Genomic DNA, 21950 nt, shown 5'->3' with positions numbered 1-21950 from the left:
CCTGTCCCAGCCACAACCAGTCCCAGCGACGGCCCCACCCTCGGCTTCCAGTCAAAGCATATGATTGGCTGACACCGGGCTGAAGCTCGCGGGTGGGAGGAGCGACGGAAGAGCTCCCCGGAGCCCGGGTGGTGGCCGCAAAGGGAGTCCGAGCCCGCCCCTCTTGTATTGCCCGCCCCGAGCTGAGCCTTGCTGGTCCTCTCCCCTTCCCTACCCCATCTCCTGTTCGCTCCCTCCAACTTCCTGCGTTTGCTGGCTACCTTCCTAGCTCTGGACCTTGGCTCGCTCTTCCAAATTCCAGCAGTTTCTCTCCCATTTGTTTGGTGTCACGGCGGACAGATAATTGGTGAGGCAGTCCATCTCCCCAACACCCCGCCCTCAGAGCTGTCCGCCCACGTGGCCCAGGTACAGCAAGGAGACCTATGCCCACGTGACACGGGTGAGCCTTTGAGTCCTTTTGGCACAAAGGTGAGTATCAGGCGGAGCCCCACCGCATGCCACCCTGAGACTTTCCCTGAATTACCCTGCCATACCCGCATACCAGCGGGACAACGATTTCCTATTTTTCTTCAAATCAACTCCCTTTTCAGCCTTTGACACATGTATTTAAAAGGGGATCTTTGTTTTATTGCCGCAAGTAGATAAGGAATCACCCTCGCCATTAATAGAAGGAACCACAAGAGAGAAAATGGGGGGGAAAAGGTAAGTCTCACTAAGTTCTTTTCTTTTGTCTTTAGAGGTATGAAGTCTGCCCCAGACTCGATGCTTTGCTGCCAGATAGAAAGACGTTAAGGGCAAAGTAGCATCACTTCCAGTCTTGACGCTCTCCGAAAGCCTGATGGTGAGCACTTAGAAAGTGCTTTCTCGAGAACTTTCTCGCCAAGCAGCAACCATGTAGAAGGCCTGGCCCCTGCCCACCCCCTCACCAGACTGCCCATGGCCACAGGGGCAGGCGGGCGGGCTCCACTTCCCCTGGGCTGGGCCAGTTTTAGAAAGAGCCGTCAGTAGCTTGGCGGCGGGTACCGGTGCTGGATGGGATCCGGCTGCTTGTGAAGCACGAAAGTATTTCCCGCTCCACAATAGGTTCCAGACCTCCCTGGACAAACAGAGGGGCTGGCAGTAGGAGCTGGGGCGCTCAGATCGCGAGCTTTGGGTCCTTACCCCTCAGACACTGTGACTTCCTGCCCTGGCGCCGCCTCCCAGGGAAAGGATGCTCTGCTGGTGTTAATGAGCACTTGGAAAGCAAAACCCCAAAGCGAAGGCTTTCCAGGCTAAAACTCACAGTCCCTCTGTGTTCTGTTAAACTCTTCCCAGGCCCGACTGCTTTCTACATCTGCTTTCCTGCATTTCCTCCGACGCATGGAGAAAAACGTGTCTAATGCACGAGCCTACTGGAACCCAGGCAAGAAATGCAAACGAATGCGGTGGTCCATGACAGGGGTGCTGGGGACCCAGGCAAACTGGAGGGCCCGGGCCCTGTCCAAAGAAACGTGGTGCCCATTCAGCTCCTGCCCGCCGCTCCCCCCATAGAAACCTGAGCTCCGAACTGCTGGAGCCACCCATTTCTCTAGAGATTCTGGAAATCTGAACTTTTCTGTAAAATCTCCATTTTTTTTTTTGGCCAAAATATTAAAACAAAATGAAACAATCTTCTATAAGAGTGCATACAAACATGTAGACATGTCACTTTTAAAGGTGACAGCCCAAACTGGAAATAACCCTCCGGTCCTTGAGCAGGTGAATGGATAAGCCACTTCAGGTGTGTGGATATGACATATACTAGTGGTTTATACGTACAATACTATACTCACACAACACGTACTGCTCATCAATGAGTAAACCAGGACTCTTGATTCCGCTGAGTGAAAGAAACCAAATGGAAGAACCCAGTGCACACGAGTATGTCTCCCTTCACAAAAGAGTCTAGACAACGTAAACGCCTCTATAGGGACAGAAAGCAGTCGGTGGTTGTGGCGGGCTGCAGGGGTGGGGGGTGGAGAAAGAGATGAGAAAGAGCCACAAGGAAACCTTTGATCTGTTCACTACCTTGATTGAAGGTACCTCATGACATGTATTTGTCAGAACTTCTCTAATTGGGGCGCCTGGGTGGCTCAATGAGTTAAAGCCTCTGTCTTTGGCTCAGGTCATAATTCCAGGGTCCTGAGATCGAGCCCCATGTCAGGCTCTCTGCTCGGCGGGGAGCCTACTTCCCCCTCTCTCTCTGCCTGCCTCTCTGCCTACTTGTGATCTCTGTCAAGCAAATAAATAAAATCTTAAAAAAAAAAAATCTCAAATTGTACACTTGGAAAACAGGCACCTAATGACATGTCAAGGATAAATAAAGCTGTTCAGAGGAAAATGTGAGGGGCCAGAGAATAGGCAGGCCAAGTTCAGCCCACTGGCTACTGGTGTTTTTCTCTGGATTTAAACCATGCAGCCAGCATTTACGTGATGCCTGGTGCACCGTGCATTTCGTGAGGCGCTGGGTTTGCAAAGGTGAGGAACTTTGCTGAGTTCTCCAGACAGCAATGGTGCAAACAGGACCAGTCCAGGTAAAGATGGGGGACCCAGGGACACGGGCTGGTGCTACCCAGAGAGACCTCGTCACCTGCACCTTTGGGCCAAGCTCTCAAGGCTTTCAGAAGGATCTAAAGCACTTGAGCTTTTGTTCCCTGTAAATCAAATGCCCTCTTATCTAGCTGCCAGCAAATTCATGGGTACTATCAAAAGCAAACAGAGCACAGGGAGGCCACAGCGGTAATCCAGGCAAGAGATGGTGGACGCCCAGCCAGGGTGGAGGCAGAAGCAGCAGTGGGGAGCAATGAGATTCTGAAAGTAGAACTGACCGGATTTACTGATGGAGCCGACTTAGGGTGTGGGAGAGGAAGAGAGGCGTCCAAGTGGGCCCTGATGTCTGGGATTGAGCACCTGGAAGCCAGAGCCCCTGGAAGCCAGTGGAAGCATCTAGAAGCATCTGGAAGCCAGAGTCACAGAGGAAAATGGTGCAGCAGGAGGCAGGGTGGAAGTCCTCAGGGGAAACCTGGCTCCTGTTTGCTGCCTCTAACTACAAGAAAGTCCACACCACGTGCAAGGAGAGAGCAGTTGAGAGGAAGTCAAGAATCCAACTTGTCTCTCAGACAGCCTGATTGAGGCTGTGCTTTGGGCTTATCCTGACCGCATCTCCTCCCCGCCCACCCCCAGCTCCTGGTGTCCTCGTTAGCTCCAGCCACATTCACGTCCAAGCTGGGAAAACGGGATTTGGACTCAAGAGCTCATAGGACCAAGGGGTGACAGAAACCCCAGAGGGGCGTCTGCTTTGCCACATTCGGGGCCGACCCAGGTGATGGGGTAAGCTGGCCCGATGCATCGCAGGAGGGATGACCCGGCTCGGCTTGGAAGCTTGGAAACAAAATGCAAGTGGGCAGCTCGGATTAGATCGGATGCCTGAGGTTTGCCTTTTGGAAGGATTTGGTTCCCCCAATACTCCGAGTCTGGAAGAGGGGAGGAGAGAGGGAGGGAGAGAGAAGGGAAGCAGACAGCTGCTCACCCAGATGTCTGTCAAAGCCGATTCTGCCCTCCACGCAGAACTTTGTTATCCCTCTGATTGGTGGAAAATGCGCATCATTGGCCTTAAGTGCAAACAACCGTAAAAAAAAAAAAAAACATGAAATGAGATGCGCGTAAAACCGTGTTATTTAAACTCTGGCTAGATGCTGCCGGCTGTCCCAAGTTCTTAGCCTGAGGCTGGCACTCTCTGTTGAAAAGAGGAGAAGAAGGTATTCTCGCCTGTGAACAGGGCTTCCCTTTGAGATCATTTCAAGGACTGAAACAGGACTGAAGGCAGACACACTTTCTTCCTTGCGATCCACCCACTGTCACTTGCCTTGGCCGGGGCCTGGCTCCCACACTTCAGGAGAAACACTACTCTGTAGTGATGTCCCCATACCTCCCCACTCACGCCTTTCCCCCACCTTAAGAGTCCACCCCCTACAAGGCTCATTCAACTGGGTCACTGGTTACAGGTGGGGACTTCTGCAGTTCTGGAGTCCTGTGGGGGAGAGGAGAGGCGGGGAGTTCTCAGGAGGCACTGGTTCTCAAAGACAGCAGCCTGCTCTCAGGTCATCAATGGCTTGAGCCCAGAGAAGTCACCAGCCTCTCCTCTAGGAGAGGTCAATGTGACCGGGACACACCCCAGGCTCCAGAGTACAAGGATCAAGGGCATGGACAAGGTCCAAGCCAAGTTCCAGGGTTTGGGGTGTGGCCTTGCAGATGGAGCCTGAGGATCACAGGGAACATCTAAGGCTTTCTGTGTACCTCCAAACCCCTGCTGGATTCGAAGTCTGCATGGGGAACTGTGTAGACCCGGCCTTTCAAAAAGGATTCGTATGACCATCTGGGCAACACTTCCTTTGCAGCACAGGTGAGGACGGAGGCCTAGAATCCTCCAGGAATGCTTCTTGCCAAGGGGAATGAGGCTGAGCTCAACAACTAACAGTTAACATTTTTAAAGGGAGCATTTCCAATTCTTCAGGCTGACGCAAACCATGGAAAGGTGAAAGGGTTATTATATATTTATTTTCATTCCATGGACTTCTTTTATTGTCTTAGAAAAACATGATGTGGCGTCATCACCAACCAGAAGACAAGTCCTCCCTCAGGGAGTGTGGTCACTGGTGTCGGGCTGGGGTTTGGGTGTTTCAAATGGGCGCTGGCTTATTTGCAAGGCAGCTGGTCATTAGATAATGAATATTGATAAAAACCCACACAGTTGCAAAGACTCTCTCATCAGCAGCAATGAGACGGTTAGTAATAATTCCAAGCTTCCCTGGAGAAATTCAGGGAAAGGGCTTTGCTCCCCATCGCCACCCAAAAGATCCTTTTTCTCCTTATTGATGAGAATATGAATGCTCAGTTACCTTTTCTTAAATGTTTACCATTCGCCAAGCACTGCGCTAAGGACGCCGCAAAAACACAAGCATTTATCAACTCTAAGTAACATCATGGATTAGTTCTCATTCCCTGTTTCATGGATGAAAAACCCAGCTGCTGAGACCTACCAAAGGAGCTTCCTGAATCATCTCCAGGCCTCTGATCTCGTGCCATGAAATGTAACAAGGCACTGCGTTTGATCCACAATATGAAATGCCTCAAGAGAAAATGCTCACTCTTCCTCTGGGGCGCCCGGGTGGCTCAGTCGGTTAAGCGTCTAACAGTGCGGCTCAGGTCATGATCTCAGGGTCCTGGGATGGAGCCCTGTATCAGCTCTACACTCAGTGGGGAGCCTGCTTCTCCCTCTCCGTCTCTCAAATAAATACAATCTTTAAGAGAGAGAGAGAAAATGCCTGCACAATAACCAAAAAGCCATCCCACGTTCCCCCTGGGGAGGAAGGAACACACAGCACCCATATCTGATATAATACTGTCCGGCCTTGCAAAGGAAGGACATTGTGACGTGACCTGCTACATGGAGGAACTTTGGAGACACTGCACTGGGGGCAATCAGCCCATCACAAAAGGACAGTTAGTGTAGGATTCCACTCTTGTGGAAGTGTGACCCGCAGGGATCAGTTCGTAAGGGACAGAGAGGACGGGTGGCGGCTTCCAGGAGGACAGGGGACTGGGAAGTGGTTTAGTGGGCATGGAGTTAATTAAACACAGGAGTTCTTTTCAGCTTGGGAAGATGGAGAAACGTTCTGGAGACAGATCGTGTGTGACGGCTGCACAACAGTGTTAAGTACCTTACACTAGTGACCTATACACACTTTGCAGTGGCTGCTTTGCACTGAATGTGTGTGTGTTTCCCAGAATTCATGTTGAAACCTAATCCGCGCTGTACCAGTAAGAGGAGGTGGGGTCTTGGAGCTGGGATGAGGTCCCCAGCAGGCTCACTTTGAATGGGATTAGCGCCTGGATAAGAAAGACTGCGGAGAGCTCCCTCCCTGCTGTGCCACGTGAGGACACAGCGAGAAGACCATGTCTTCTCAATGACCAAGAAACGGGCCTGCCCCAGACACCGAATGTGCCCATGGCTTCATCCTGATACTTAGCTTACAAGAGGTAAATGTCGATTGTTTATAAGCCACCAATCTATGGCATTTTTGTTACAGCAGCCACAACAGACTAAGACAATGGTACATTTTTTTGCTATGCTTATTTTGCCACAGTAAGAGCACATTTCTTTTTCCCCAGAAGGAAGGAATGGATGGAGGGAAGGAAGGAAAGAAAAGAAAGAGAGAAAAGGTTTGAAATTAAAAGCATTAACTCATTCACGGATAATTCCTTTAAAAAATATCAACAGGAGGGGCGCCTGGGTGGCTCAGTGGGTTAAGCCTCGGCCTTCAGCTCAGGTCACGATCCCAGAGTCCTGGGATCGAGTCCCGCATCGGGCTCTCTGCTCTGCAGGGAGCCTGCTTCCTCCTCTCTCTCTCTCTGCCTGCCTCTCTGCCTACTTGTGATCTCTGTCTGTCCAATAAATAAATAAAATCTTTAAAAAAAAATATCAACAGGAAACTCAACATTGTAGATTCCTCTCATTCACTGAACAGAGATGTAAGGGGTGTTGACTATGTGCCGGGCGCTCTACGAAGCAGGGGGGTTATACAGCTGAATCAGGATCAATGTCCTGGAGGGACACGGATGAGTAAACCCACCAAATCCATTAAATCATAACCATCGACAAAGTGCTCACTCTGGACAGAGGGCTGTGGTTCAGATAATCCTTCTGGCATCCCTGAGGTCAGAACCATTATTATCCCCATTCTACAGATGAGGAAACTCGGGCACCGAGAGGTTAGGGAAACTGTCCAGGGTTGCAGAGATGGTGAGCCAGGATTCCCACCCAGGCAGCCATGCTCTGTCCGTGCTCCCAACCACACACTATGGTGTGGAAGGAGCGATGATAAACTATGTAAACCTGCATTTGTAGTCAGCAAACTGCAACCTGCGGCCCACGTCCGGCCCACTGATGATTTTTGTACATAAAGTTTTATTGGCACACAGCCGTGCTCATCTGTGTGCATACTGTCTACGGCTGTCTACATGAGCAGAACTGAGTTGTTTTGACAGAAGCCGAATGGCCTGCAGAGCTGAAAATGGAACCTGGCCCTTTGCAGAACAAGTTTCTTAACTCCATTTTGGGAAGATTCATAGGAAAATGTTCAGTAAAAGAGGGAGGGAAGCTCCATCTGCCAACTCTGCCTTCTCGAGATGTTTCACATCTCTCCCTTTCCCCTCGCATCTGACACCACCACCGTGGCTCAGCCAGCCGTCCTTCTCACCCAACGCCTTCTAGAGCCTCTTAATCACTCTCCCTGTGTCCACTCTGGATCTCTGCAACCCTGTTCCACCCAGGAGGGAAAGAAAGCCACCTAAGGATGAGAGTAGATCTGCATGCCTTCCGCTTAAAACCCTTCTAAGTCTCTCTGGGTTCTCAGCATAAAATCCGGACTCTTCGCCAGGACCTACCAGGACCTGTATGACCTGAGCCTGCCCCCTGCTCCCACCCCATCCCACACACGTCCGTTGTGCACTGACCACCCTCAGGAATACCCTTCCCACCATCCCTTGACTGCCCAACTCCCTGGTGACCTGCCCTTGATGCCACCAGGTGTGAGGTCCCTATGAGAAGCCCTGATGCATCTCCTTGGTCTTCCCTCATCCTAGAAACTTCCATTTCCTCGGCCCCCTCCATACCTGAGGCTATAGGGTGGCATATGTCGGCGGAGGCTTACACCGCCCCTGTCTAATTGCCACTGAACCTTGCTTGCAGCCCTCTAACTCCCCCGCATATATATAGCATATCTTTGTGTCTAGAACTCTGTTTTCTGAATGCAGGTTCAAGGCTCGTCCCCTGCCACCACTCCCCCATCAGACTATCATCCCTAAGTCCTTCCTGTGTGCACACGTCAAAGCCTCCACCAGAATGCAAGTCCCCTGAGGACAGGGACCCAGGGGATTGTTTGCATGGCCCCTCCTTTCATTCCTGGTGGCCAGCAAGCATCGGGCATGCTCACTGAGCAGAGGCAGAGCCGGGAGGATAAGTTCCATGCAGAGAGGCCCCCTCACCCCCAAAGGTGGGAGACTGCACATCGCCTTTGCATAGGAGCAGCAGAAAGGACGGGGGATTTGCAGTAGCAGGAGACAGGGACACAATCAGGCAATCCTTCCCCCCTGATGCTGTGGAAGCCTTCGAAGGCCAAAAGGATTCCATCTCCAAAGAGGCTGACGTGGACGGAGAGCTGCTCAGGCCCATTTCCTGGGGCTCTGATAATGGCACCCAAATTCACTTGTCATATTCCACCACAAGGCCCTTGTATGGAGTGAAGGACCCTGGGGGCCGTCAGCCTCTTGGGGGACCGTGCTGACAGCCACGCTGAGCTCCAAGTTCCATCATCAGGGGAGAGGGGAAGGATCTACCCCAGATGCTGTACTCCCCCTGTGACACCCACGGCTCCTTCCCCTTTCCGGGAGGACAGGCTACTGGATCTGGGATGGTAGGACCGGGTCAGCATCAGGGGTGCGTGGGCAGCTTGGCCAGCCAAGACCCCTGGGAGGCGGGTGAGGACTCAGCCCAGCGGGCGGGAGCCCCCCCCCCCCGCCCCCCGCGCGCATCTCTCTTACCTTCGCCAGCTGCGTCTGCAGCTTATTCTTGGCGTCCGTCACCTCGGAGATGCGGGCGCTGAAGGCCAGGTTGGTCTGGGTAAACTGCTTCCACATCTGGTCCGACAAGATCTCGAAGAGGTTCTCGGCCTCCTCGCGCAGCCGGATGGAGTTGGCCCGCATGTTCTGCGAGTGCCTGATGTTGTCATTGCTGAACTTGGCCCAGGTCTCGGGCACGGAGATCCTGCAGGAGGCACAGGGATGAGCTTAACACAAGACAGCAATCGGGCGGTGGAAAGAAGGCCTTGGAGGATCCCCAATCCAGAGTCTCACCCTCGGCACTCTTGACATCTGGGTCGGGACCATTCTCTGTTGGGGGGGGTCACCCCGGACCCTGAAGGAAGTTGAGCAGCGCCCCTCTGCCTGCTAGATGCCAGCAGTACCGTCCCTCCAGTCGTGACAACCCAAAGATGTCTCTAGACATTGCCAAATGTCCCCTGGGAGACGGGGAACAACGGCCCCCCACTGGGGACCACTGGGCTAACCTCACCCCCACCCCATTTTATAGGGCATGCAACAGCATCCTGGCAAGCACTAATCTTCCAAAGGGTGCTTGGTGAGTTGTAGGGGAGAAAATGGGTCCTTTGAAAAGCTCTCTCACTACCACCACCAGAATCACAGAGACAGGCTGGGAAGCAGGCACTGGGGTTCAGTGCTGGCCACAGAGCCCCTTCAGTTCAGAAATGAGCACGTGGTCAGGCTAATGGCCCCGAATTCCTCATTCAACGAATGTTCTCTGAACACCTACCACATGCCAAGCATTGTTCCAGGCATCGGGATCGAGCCAGGCCCAAGAACATCAACAGCCCTGTCCTCACCGGGCTAAGCTTCCGGCAGAGGAAGACGGATGTCAAAGAAAGAAGATATTTACACACGGTATATGCGCTAGGAGGAACTTTAGCCCGGGAAGGATGGGCTGATGGAGTGCAGGCTTTATGTGCTTGTCAGGGTCCTAAAAGGAAAGAAAAAGGATCGGAGGGTGCTGAGGAGCTCCAGGATTAGCAGAAGTGCAAAGCCATCACCACTGAGGGCCAGAGGAGGGCCAAGAAGAAACCCCCAACCTCCTTCTCCTCCTGCCGTCCGCCTCCTATGGGCGCCCCTTGCCTTGGTTGAACCCCAGTGGGAACCAGATGGAAAGATGGTCTTCCTGGCCGAGGGTGTAACCCTTTGCACCACACAATTGATGCATGGCCTGGGGTAGGGGGGTCTTCTCCTCTGGGGAGCCTCTGAGGAGGAGGGACATGCATTTCCCTGATCTGGCTTCAGTTCCTGGGTAACTTTTTAAGGTCTCTTCTAGCTGGGAAATCTCCAGTTCTTAAATAAAACATCTTTCTTCTCAGGCAGTGGGGGAAAAAAAAAAAAAAAAAAGGGATTCGGTTTTCTGAAATAGAAGTCTCTTTTCAGACATTTTAAAGCACACTTAGATTGCATGGTGACTAGAAATTTTTAAAAAGAACACATCATATGTGGTTGGCTGGTCTGTCTTTGGCAGGAATTCAAAAATCAAGCAGTAATGGGGGTCTCGGGCTTCTGGAGATGGGAGAGGAAAGATCTGAATCAGATCTTTCAGACAACAAATACTCGAGGCTCAGAGAGGTGAAGCATCTTTGCCAAGGTCACACAGTTACTCACCATCCATCCAGGAAGGGAAGCACAAGGACAGCAGAGAGAGACTGCACCTGACTCAGGAGTGTGCCTCCTGCTGCTGAAAGGGCACCGTCAAGGTCAGGAGCGGCAACCTCTAAGGCCCCAACCTCCCCTGGAGCAGACAGCTGTCCTCCCCAGAGGAAAGAACCTGCTCTGTCACACTCTCCCTGGGCTGGGGGAATGAGCCCGAGGCAGCTTGTCCACTGGAAAGTGGTGTGCCTCCGTAGGGGGGATGTGCTTTGGGGGCCATGTGTCCTCTAAAGAAGGGGCCAAGATAAAACACACAGGCTCCGTGTCCAGCATGGGCTCAGACTGTGGCTCTGCCACCAGCTGTGTGAGCTTGGTTCAGGAGCTTCAACTCTCTGAGCCTTAGTCTCCCCATCGTAAAATGGGGATAATAATGGTGTCGACACCCCAGGGTTATTGAGGGACTCAATGTGAAACCCTGTCTTGGCATCGGGCAACAGAGAGCACTTAATAAGGGTTTAGGAGTCACAAGACGCTGTTTGCAAAGTGCGGTGCCTGCAGCACTCAGCCAGCATCAGGTAAAAGGCACCTGCTGTCGCCAGGGGTCACACCGTCGGCTGACCCATAGGAGCGAGAACTTGGGCGGGCAGAGCTCCTGCGGTTCAGTCTCCCAAGTTTCCTTTACCTGCCTAGACATGGCCCTGCTTTAAGAAAATGCCCAGGGTGCCTGGGTGGCTCAGTGGGTTAAGCCGCTGCCTTCGACTCGGGTCATGATCTCGGGGTCCTGGGATCGAGTCCCGCATCGGGCTCTCTGCTCGGCAGGGAGCCTGCTTCCTCCTCTCTCTCTGCCTGCCTCTCTGCCTGCTTGTGATCTCTCTCTCTCTCTCTCTCTGTCAAATAAATAAATAAATAAATACATCTTAAAAAAAAAAAAAAAAGAAAAGAAAAGAAAAGAAAATGCCCAGTCCAGAGCCCTGGGCTAGCACAGCTGGTGAGCGATCAGTCACACACCCCAGCACTTGCTCCCCAGCTCGAGCCCCCGGACGGGGGAATTTGACAGCCTGTCCTGACTCTCCCCAGCCCCCTGGCTGCAAGCTTTCAGGGAGGCATCCGTTTGGGAAGGGAACCCTCCAGACTTCCACTCCAGATGAGCAGCTGCGGCCCCCGAAGTCCTGGTTATGTAGCCAGGGGCCAGGGGTGTCGCCTTGTCAGGAAAGAGGAGGGGCCCCACAAGTTGGAGGCAGCCCTGGGCTCGGGCCAAGGAGACCACCATGAAATTCCTCTCTTCTCTCTCTTCCCTATCTTCTTTCCTCTTTCCATGCGTTCGCTTATTCAGCAAACACTTCCTGCACACCTACTATGTGCGAAGCACAATTACATTGTGCTAAAAGTTTTCTGGGTTGTTTTTTGTTGTTGTTGTTTTGGTTTTGGTTTTGGTTTTTTAGATTTTATTTATTTGTCAGAGAGAAAGAGAGAGCACAAGCAGGGGAAGCAGCAGGCGGAAGGCTGAGCAGGGACCTGCCCCCTGATGCCGAACTCGATCCCAGGACCCTGAGATCATGCTCTGAGCCGAAGGCAGACACATAACTGACTGAGCCACCCAGGCACCCCCACCCCCCGACTTTTTTTTTTAAAAGAGACCAAGATAGATACCACCCTCTCCCTGTACCCAGAGCACCGCTCTGTCCGGCCCTCATTGTTTTGGGCCTTGTCCTGCCTGCGGATTGGGAAAGCATGCCTTCCTTCTGCCTGAAATTCCAGAAACAGGGACATGTCCGTGACAGAGCCAGGCACACAGAAGGCACCCACCTCGGAGCTGCTGTGACAAGCAAATGAGGTCACACGGCAAGCACTCAACACATCTCAGCTGCTGTCATTCCCCCACACTAGGCTCTGTGCTCTGCGCCCCACACGCCTACCTCCTTATACTCATAGCAACTCTGGGAGGTGGGCACTATTTTTATTCCAGTACAGACGAGGCGGTGGGGGGGGTACAGAGAGATTAAGTACTTTGCCCCAAGCATGAGTGTAGAGGCTGAACGGGAAGCCAGGCAGCCTGGCTCCAGCATCCACTTTTAAACCACTACCGGCTCTGACGGCCACCCGTTGGCTCTCCCAGCTGAGCTTGGATCCCTCCTCCTTCTGGTTACAGTCATTCTGTTGTGGATTTGTTTAGTGGAATTGCCCATCCGGGTGCCCGGCCTGCCTTGGCCCCACGGCGGTGGCTGCACGACCCTCCCTAAGCCGACCTCTTGTACCCTCTTGCTGGAATTTTCATCTTGGGCAAAATGGGGCAAAATGAAGAGACACCCGTGCTCTGACACTATAGATGATTAGCTCCCACTTCCTGGCTCATTCAAGCTGCCAGAACCTTCCCCTCTAGCCTTCTCCTGAAGTCTGTGGCTCCCCCACAGCCTTCCAGCCTTCTTGTCTTAAGTTAGCTAGAATTGGATTCCGTGGCTTGCAACCGAGGACCCCTCACTCAGCCACTTTGTTTCTTACTTGACTGGTGCGTGATGGCTTCATGGCTCCTTGGCAGGAGCAGACCCAAGCCCTCACTCCCATCAGGCTTGGCCAGAGATGGGGACCAAGAGCCCAGTACTCACGTGCCATCGACTTTCTCCATGCCATGGAAGAAGCTGATGCAGTCTGACGTGTTCCTCAGGTTAAAGCACTTCTCGTCGATAAACTGGGCCGAGGTTTTGTCCTCGAGGTCCCTCTCCAGAGCGTGCTGAGCGTCTCGGTTATCCCTGTGCGGTGCAAGGATTTGCCTGGTGATGGTGCACCTACCCGGAGTCCCTCGCACAAGGTCATGCGGGAGGGAGGGGCAGAGCCAGGCTCAAAGCCAAGTCTCTGGACTCCCCCCAGGGTGCTCTGTCTACCCCCCAGTAGTTTCTCCGTCCTCTTCCCACTTTGATGCCCCCACTACATACCCACGACCTCCCCACACTTCCCCTTCCCCCCAATCCAAGCAGATCTGTTGTCATTCAAAACAGGAGCAGGCAAACATTTATCATAAAGGGTCAAATACTAAATACTTTAGGCTTTGTGGGTCATAGGGTCTCTGTTACAACTACTGGACTATGCAGGAAAACAGTCTTGGATAATATGTAAGTGAATGGGCGTGGCTATGTCCCAATAAATCTTTGTTTTTATATATATTTTTTTAAAGATTTTATTTATTTATTTGACAGACAGAGATCACAAGTAGGCAGAGAGGCAGGCAGAGAGAGAGAGAGAGAGGAGGAAGCAGGCTCTCTGCTGAGCAGAGAGCCCGATGTGGGGCTCGATCCCAGGACCCTGGGATCATGACCTGAGCCGAAGGCAGAGGCTTTAACCCACTGAGCCACCCAGGCGCCCCCCAATAAATCTTTATAGAAACAGGTGGGGGACCAGATTTGGCCCTCCAGCTGTACTTGGCTGACCAGCTTTAGAAGACGTGAATTCTACTTTGGACAGAGCCTGGTACTGAAACATGCCCTGGGCAGAGTCGGGGATTGGCCGCAGTCAGGAGCTAGGCGGAGTCAAGAACTGGACAGAATCAGGGGCTCGAGGAGCCAGGGACTGGGCGGAGCCAGGGATTGAAGAGTCAAGAATGGCCAGTCAGGGATAGGTGGAATCAGGGACTGGGTGGAGTCAGGGGCTGGGCGGAGCCAGGGATTGAAGAGTCAGGAATGGCCAGTCAGGGATAGGTGGAATCAGGGACTGGGTGGAGTCAGGGGCTGGGCGGAGCCAGGGATTGAAGAGTCAAGAATGGCCAGTCAGGGATAGGTGGAATCAGGGACTGGGTGGAGTCAGGGGCTGGGCGGAGCCAGGGATTGAAGAGTCAGGAATGGCCAGTCAGGGATAGGTGGAATCAGGGACTGGGCGGAGTCAGGGGCTGGGTGGAACCAAGGATTGAAGAGTCAGGACGGATGGAATCAGAGACTGGGCGGAGTCGGGGCAGAGCAGAGGTGAGCAGAGGACAGTGGACAGGGACAGTGCTTGGCGCCTGCAGGGCTGGAATCTTGGCTGGAAAGCTTAGACTTAAAAGCCACCATGTGCCAAACTCCAGACCCTGGAGAACCACTTTCATGATTGCTGCCATATTCTCAAAGTACCGGCACTGTAAGTTACTTACTACTTTTTGAAAATCACCTTTAAAATATAAATAAGTGTATTTTAAAGGGAAAATCTACATCGCGGTCTCTAAAGGATCATCAGTAGCACCTTCCATTAAAAGGTCACCTCACCCATAAATACTAATTAAACACTAACAGAATCCCAGCTAGAATCTGTTGCCTCCAGAAGGTTCCAAGCCTGAACTTTCCTGTCTCTGTCTTGATTGAAACAAGATTAGTCAGTGTTAAAGATATATGAGCATCGACTGGGAATGTGATCTTGAAGTGCTTCGAGGGGACAGGGAATAAAGAAGGGAAAGACCTTCGCTACACCAGCTGATGTCCAGACACACCAACTAAAGTGAAGGGTGCACATGTCACATGGATGTGTGTGTGTGTGTGTGTGTGTGTGTGTCTTTTTCTCTTTCTGCCTCATCTTTCTTGGTTTCTCTCTGTCTTAGGGACTTCCTGTCTCTTTCTCTGTCCCTCTCCCCTGTCTCTGTTCATCATTTTGCCACTTTTTTTTTTTTTTTCTGATATGAGTACTGGATGTTGGTGATGGATTTCAAACAGGCCAGAAGCAAGAGAAGTAGATCCTGGTGGTGGACCCCCACCTATGGGAATGCTCAGGGAGTCATGTTGGGACAGGAGGACCCATCCTGAGGCCCCTGGGGCCTTCTGAATTGGCAGAGCCCTGGAGAAATGGGGTCCTGTCCTGCCTAATGAACTGGACCATGAAGACCAGACTGTAGAAAAGAAACAGGTCAGAGCATTAGAGCGGACCCAGGACCTCAGCATCCCTGGCTGGCTGGTGCAGCTTCCTGGCCCTTGTTAATGAGCCTGGACAAAGAGGGTGCAGCCCCTGTCTCCCCTCCTTGGCCCATGACATAAAGCCCAGCCAGTGCCAGGGCTCGCCTCGCTGTGGGCCTGTGAGGAAAAGCCCTGTTATGGCTTCTGCCCAGCATTTTCTGCTTTGCTGGTGCTCCTGGTGAGGTAGGGACACAGCTCTGCCCAGATGCAGGCCTGAGGCCTCACCCAGAAAACCATGAGTCAACAGCCTAGCGCCAGGGAGGCCACCGGACCGGGTCAGCGGTGGAGCTTCCCCGCGGGGGCAAGGGCACACTGAAGCTCTGTGGCCGGTTCCAAGTTCATCAGGGAGCCCTGGCAACAGGAGCTGCTTCCTGCAAGACGATGGGCACCGTCAGAAAAGTGGGCCACTGCCCAAGGTCAAACAGCCTCTACTGAGCATGGCTCAGCCTCTGTCCTGGCAAAGGGGAGGGACGCCTGTCCACCTGCTCTCGTTCTCTCCCCCCACCCTCCCTGCCTTGGCTGCCTCCACCCCTTGGTGGCTGTCCCCCATGTCCCTTGCTTTTCCTCTTGCTCCGTGTCTGTGCCTCTCCATCTTTCTGTCTTTCCTTACTCTCCCACATCTTGCTTCATGGCCGGGGTTGCCCGAGCGGTCCCCGCCCGCCCCAGTCCCATCTTGGGATGATTTCCCCTCCAGGGTGCAGCTCCCCAATTTCTGGTCTGGGACTCTGTTCACTCTGGTGGCTCAAACTGTCCTAGTTCCCAAACCCCAGCCCTCCGTCACCCCCACACCACATTCTGCCATAGCCCCGTGTCGACCACAAATGGAAAACCTCTCTTTCTTGCCCAAAATAGGTGATCATAAAAATAAGGGCAAGAAAAACACAGTGAAGACATTGGCCCGCCCAAAGCACTTTCTTTGTTAAAGTGTTCTTTTTTAAATGCAAGTATATAAAGTTTTTTGTTTTGTTTTGTTTTTTAAGCAAATTAACTTGTAGACAAACAGGAGGCACACAGTCCAAGTGGGAGGTGGACTTGTCAGCAATCAGGTCAGAGGCACACCCATGACACAAGTCACCGCTGCGTTCGGTAATTCACCTGTCCCCACGCCACTGCTGTGTGCGCCCCTTCCAACACCTCCACCCCTGCGGCCGGCCTTGACCTCACCCTTAGACCTTCAGGGAGCTTTTCAACATGGCCCTGGGTGATCCCGTCCCTGGGCCCAGTCCTCAGGGGAGGTGAGGAGCTGCTCTGTGGGTGTTGGGAGGGCAGGAGACTGACGGCTCCTCCTGGGGAACGGCCAGCCGCCAAAGCCTATCTGCGAGATGCCGGAACCCCCACAGCATCCCCTCCAGGTTACCCACAGGCCCTGCGCAGCTAGAAGGGGCAGCTGGGGCGAGGTGACCAGCCCTCCTCTCGCTCTCTGGGTCTTAGGAAAGGAGGAGAACCCACAGAGCAGCATGCCCTGGGAGAGCTAAAGGCCATGGCCAGCCCCAGCCTCTGGAGGGCAGGCTATCTCCAGGGGACGTGAGGGCCAAGGGCTTAGCTAGGGGCCTCAAGCCCCATAAAACTCGGGCCTCCCTCTAATTAGGCAGGGAGCCTCCTGGCTTGTCCTGATACCGGTTAGGTCATCTTCCAAGAACAAAAGGCTGATTGCTTTTGAAGACTCCGGGCTCAAGGCATCCACCAGCCCCTCTCTGGAGATGCGCTGGCCCCTCCCTTTGATGCCTGATGTCAGCTGTTCTCTGCCATCTCCCCAAGGTCGGAACTCCCACGGGGAAGCCCCAGCCTCAGAGGAAAATCAGCGAGGCCCATGGCTTTTGCAGAGGCCCTGTGTGCGAACGAGTATAGCCAGGGAAGGGCTGGGGTCATAAAGACCGACGGTGTGCCCCGGTGTGCCCCGGGAAAACAAGATCCCCATTGACCTCGACTGATGCTGCAAATAAGATCTCATTGTCTTCCCCGGAGAGCTGGTTGTTAGCACTTGCTGGCACACCACTGACCGAAAGAACCGCCAAGAGACGGACAGCCCATCTGCTTGCCCCCCGGAAACTGGGGAGACCCAAATCAGACCCCGAGAAAGGGGAGAGGAAGCCGCTCTTACCGCATCTGGATATCAATTCTTTGAGCTAGTTTTCTCATCTGTTCTTGGCAACATTTTAGCAAATCTACTTCCTGCAATGAAAAAGGTCAAAAAGAGCCATGCTCCTTAGAAAGTCACCACACCTGGCCTCCCAGGTGAGTGACCCTACCCCTACCTCTCACCGCCCACTCTTGACCCCCTCCTCCCCCCGCCCCTGCCCTGTGCAATGTCAGGGAGGGAGTCCATCTCCTGCCTCATCTCCACCCAACCCCCGCCCCCCCGTCCCCAGGCCGGACGGGTAAGGGTCAGCGGCGGGGGCTCCACATTCTCCATCTTATTTTCTTTCTTCTTCCTTCTTCCTAAATTGTACACTTGCCCTACTATGTGCCAAGAGCTCATCTGTAGACTGTGTTATCGCTATATTCAAGAACGGGTGTGAAACAGTGCAGTGCGTGACATACATTAGGCGCTCCATGGACACTGGCTTTTATTGTTGTTATTATGCCTATGACGGTGAGATGCTGAGGGTCCCACGACTTCCCTTCTGCCTGTTCTCCACATAGTGTAGCCCCCCCCCCACACACACAATGCTTTCCGAGCCCTGACTCTGCATGGGGTGACACGTGGCTTCTGCTCCTGGGAGGAGCTCAGAAACCTCTGTGACCAGCTGCCACCCCCCCCCACCACCACCCCCAGGGGGCTGGGCAGACCCAGGAGGCCTCTTACCTGGATAAGGTTTTTCTCCACATTGTCATGGACCAAGTCGATCCCGATCCTTTTCTCTCGATGGTACAGACACTCCAGAGCCACCTGTAGGGAGCAGTGGGAAACAGCATGTTTTCCCTGCGCCTGTAGGCAGAGTCTGACCGCAGGCGACTCCCATCCATCTTTGCTGGGATCGGCTTTATCCCCCAGGCAACCTGGATGGCGCCCGTGTGGCCTCGTCACTGTGCCCGTGAGTGGGCTTCCTCCTCCCCTTTTCCCTCCGTGGGGACCCCGGAATGCCAAGACTGCCGATGGGTAGAATACTGGGGCATACTGCAGAGGTTTGCTGCGTGGATTAAGTCGGCCGGACACGTGTGAAACACTCCCGATATGGTCAACGAATTATTTCTTATGAATATATGTGAAAACGCCTTTTTGAAGATCTGTAAATGGAGTGGGGGTGGGGCTTCGGAAAGTGCCCAGGGCCAAGTGAGACTCAGGTGACCCTGTCACACAGCCATGCACCTTGCAATGGTCAGGGGACCCGTGAGCAGCGTGGAACAGAGGACAGGGAGAAGTGTCCGCTCAGGGGAGCTCCTGAACCGAGAAGCTGAGAAAGGCACGTGATTAGGCCACGGGCCGGTGACGGCACAAAGAGCAGCAGAAGGGAGAAAGCAGCAGGGGAGCGCCCCCATCTTGGTGCTGGGAGGGGTGCTAGGGATACCACAGTCAACTGATCAGAGGGTCCCTGGGATAACGGGGATCTAAGACAGGCGAGAACACACACAAATAAACACACAAAGAGAAGCAATCGTTTCTGACTGTGAGCAGGACTTGGGTGCAAAGGGGTGCAAAGAGTAAGGGTGAGGCAGGTGGAAGGGGGAAGCAACTGGTGGGGGCTTGGCCAGGAAGGACCTCCCTAAGGAGGCGAGAGACCAAGACCTGAATTATCGGAAGCAGCAGAGACGAATGGGAACAAGGTGCCAGGGAGAGGGACAGCAGGTGCAAAGGCCCTGAGAGAGAGGAGGAGGAGGAGCCGACAGGAAACCCCTGGAGCTGGAGAAGGGGAAGCTGGAGCCGTGAGAGGGGCCTGGGCTGTGCAGGAGCTGGAGCTGGTGACAAGGAAAATCTGGATGTTAACAGGGTGCACTGAGGGGGGTTTTAGTGAGGGAGCATGGAGATCCAGTTTAATATTTAAAATACCAACTCCCCCACCACCCCCACCGGGGGCTGGAAGATGTGTGGGAGGAGGGCAGGAGTGGGGAGGGCAGGGAGAAGGGGGGCAGCCCTGCAGACAGGAAGAAGGGGGGCAGAGAGACCTCTGGTCCCCCCCAAGCCATGTGGGGGGCCAGAGAAGCCGCCAGCGAGCAGGCAGAGCCGGGTTTCCCAGGTAGGCTGGAGGATCGAGGCGAGCAGGAGAGGACTGCACTAGGTTTCGAGTGTTGTCTCGGGTCCCCCTGCCCACTCTCCTCTCGGGGGAGAAACCTGGGGGCTGAGGGACACAGCAGAAGTCCCCATAATGGGGTAGGGGGGAACCCGTAACATGTCTCCTGGGGGATCTGGAGGCGGGACCTCTCCTCTAGATGTCCCCACACCAGGGACATGGCCCAGAGACGGCTGCCGGTGGCATCCAGGGAGGAGGTCCCAAGTCCCCACCTGCTCCAGCGGGGCAGCCCAACATCGTCCGTGTGACCCAGATCAGCTCCCACGGCGCAAGGCAGATAAGCCAGTTCCATATCCGAGGCCCACTCCGGGGAACCCCAGGAAAACCACTCACTCGCCCAGACTCCTCTGCTGCCACAGAGCCTGGGAGAGTTTTAGCAATGGGCTAGGAATGGAAACACAGGATGTGCCCTTCCAGGAAACTGACATACCCTGACACAGTGGGGACACGGGGCCCTTTGCCCGGCCCCTATCTTCCTGCCTCAAATGAGAAGATCAAAATGTTCCTTGCAAGTAGGAGCCTGCAACAGGAGATAGGAAATCTCCCCACGAGCAGTAGGACAAAAGCCACAAGCTGAGGACGGCAGAGCAGAAAGACGGGCGCCTGGGTCCCCCCTCCGGCATCGGGTGAAGGCTGCAGTCGTCCACTCTGTTTCCTTCTGGAATTTTCCTCATGACTTGGCTGAGCCTTGACTGAGCTGCACGTAACAGGGGTCCCTTACGTGCCACCAAAGTCAAACCTAACTGATCCGGGATACAATGGGAGACCAAGGAGCGTTGAGAATGTCCACATTCAGATACGGGCTCATCTACTCAGCAGCAAACATTTACTGAGAGCCTCCTGCGTGCCACGCACTGTGCTAGGCTGGGGAGACATTCAGAACACTGGCCCGGACGGCAGGCGGTCGGCATAGACACGGCTCCCGGAGGGCGGACACAGACGGGCTGCCCAGCACAGCTGCAGATCAGTCTGGAAGACGCTGGCGACAGTAGACAAAAATCCCCACCCTTGCGGCACTTAGATTCTAGCTCAGGGAGCGAAATGGTAACTAAATAGATGTGCAAGTTAGAGAGCACGTTAGCAGGTGTTAAGGGCCATGGAGAAAAATACAGCAATTCTTCTAAGTCTATTCTTTACCCAGCAGCCCGCGTGCATGCGCCCACACACGCACACAGGCACGTGCAGAAAGTCTGGACAAAACCTCTGCCGTTTGGATGCAACCCCAAAGAGAAAAGGAAAACCGATTCGGGCTGAGGAAACCTGATCTGACTGGGATAATCCTGGGCTGCAGGAACTGACAACGGAAGATGATGCGAAGTTCCCAGGGCCTTGACCTTCACTGGGGAGGAGCAGAGCGCCCAAGGCTGCCCTCCTGGCCGCTGCCACACCCCCTCCCTCCCCAGTTCACCTGCAGGGGACAGTCGAGCTCCTCGGCAGCACACTCCAGCCGCCTCTTGACCGTGTCCAAGCTGTGGTTCTCTTTCAGAAGCCTCTCCAGCTCGTAGCCCAGCTCGGACTTCCAGAAGCCGATGTCCGACAGCCTCTGGCCCAGGTTCCGGCTGGTCCCCTCCTGCATCTGGCGCGTCAGCTGGTCCTTGTCCTGCATGAGCCGCATGGAGTCGCCGGTCAGCCGGCTGGCCCACAGCCGAGAGGCCTCGGCCCCGCGCACCTGCAGCTCGTTGGACCTGTCCCAGTCGTGGGGGGTGTAGCGGCAGAAGAGGGCAGAGCGGAGTGCCGGCAGGATGGTGGGCGGCCTCAGGGGGCTGCGGCTCGTGGCCCCCTCATCCATGCAGGTCTGTGCGTTGGAGATCTTGTAAAAGAGGCTGGGTCTCCATGAGTTGAGGTAGCGGTACCCAGGCAGGTAATATGGCTGGTAACATTCCTGGACCACTGGGGCGGGCACAGCCGGGGGCAGCGCACTGAAGCCACAGGCTTTCTTGGGGCCGCAGTAACTGGCCGTCTGACTGGTTCCCAGAAACTCCATCCTCCCCCATCAGTTGCCCTTGGGCAAAACTCTGAGGGGCCGAGGCATGGCAGGATGGGGAAGGATCTTCTCTTAGGGATGGGCCGGACCTCTATGACTCGGCACTGTTGTCATAAAGCCTGAAGGAGCAGGGCTTTATTGGGGCCCCGGCTTGTTTCGGGCCAGCTAGGGCCATATTGTCCCGATTAAAACCCATGCCAAAAGACAAAGTGAAGGTGAGTTTCTCCAGCCACAGAATTGGGGGAGCAAGAAATGGCCTTGATCCACTTTTCCCTAAGAATCAAATCGGCCTTTCACACCTAACTCTGCCCCTGGGGGAAAATGCAACGTAGTCCGCTCTGGTAGACTCAGTCAGCTCAGGGAGCCCCAGCCAAGGTTAGTTGTCTTCCTTCCCTCTCTGTCCCCAAGACATCCAAGGGCTGAATACTACTCAGCAGGAAAAAAGGAATCTTGAATGGATGAAGCCAAGTAGAAGTCGTTAGACTCAAAAGACCACATCCTGTATGATTCCACTTAGATGGCATTCTGGAAAGACAGACCCATGTGGGCAGAAGA

At 54.1% G+C, this 21950-nt stretch overlaps 1 protein-coding gene and 1 long non-coding RNA gene across 2 annotated transcripts in view; one reads left to right on the top strand and one right to left on the bottom strand.

The window, feature by feature from the left end:
• Window positions 1-21473, bottom strand: part of TEKT5 (tektin 5) — a 36184-nt gene extending 14711 nt beyond the window's left edge. Inside the window, exons 1-5 of the mRNA XM_004750384.3 lie at window positions 20820-21473; window positions 17989-18072; window positions 17284-17354; window positions 12879-13022; window positions 8620-8842 (exon numbers count right to left, since the gene is read on the bottom strand). Coding sequence (XP_004750441.1) covers window positions 8620-8842; window positions 12879-13022; window positions 17284-17354; window positions 17989-18072; window positions 20820-21395 — 1098 coding nt within the window. The 5' untranslated portion in view covers window positions 21396-21473. The remainder of the gene's footprint in view (window positions 1-8619; window positions 8843-12878; window positions 13023-17283; window positions 17355-17988; window positions 18073-20819) is intronic.
• LOC106005599 lies at window positions 113-2170 on the top strand. Its single transcript, XR_001179074.2, has 3 exons — window positions 113-468; window positions 738-841; window positions 1315-2170. It is a non-coding gene; the product is annotated as an uncharacterized LOC106005599 (long non-coding RNA).
• Window positions 21474-21950: the final 477 nt, after the last annotated feature.

Source organism: Mustela putorius, unplaced genomic scaffold, assembly GCF_011764305.1.
Source record: "Mustela putorius furo isolate JIRA1106 unplaced genomic scaffold, ASM1176430v1.1 tig00004007_pilon_pilon_pilon, whole genome shotgun sequence".
Taxonomy (NCBI): Eukaryota; Metazoa; Chordata; class Mammalia; order Carnivora; family Mustelidae; genus Mustela; species Mustela putorius.
Note: the sequence above shows the minus strand (reverse complement) of the source record. Positions and strands in the feature narration are given on the sequence as shown.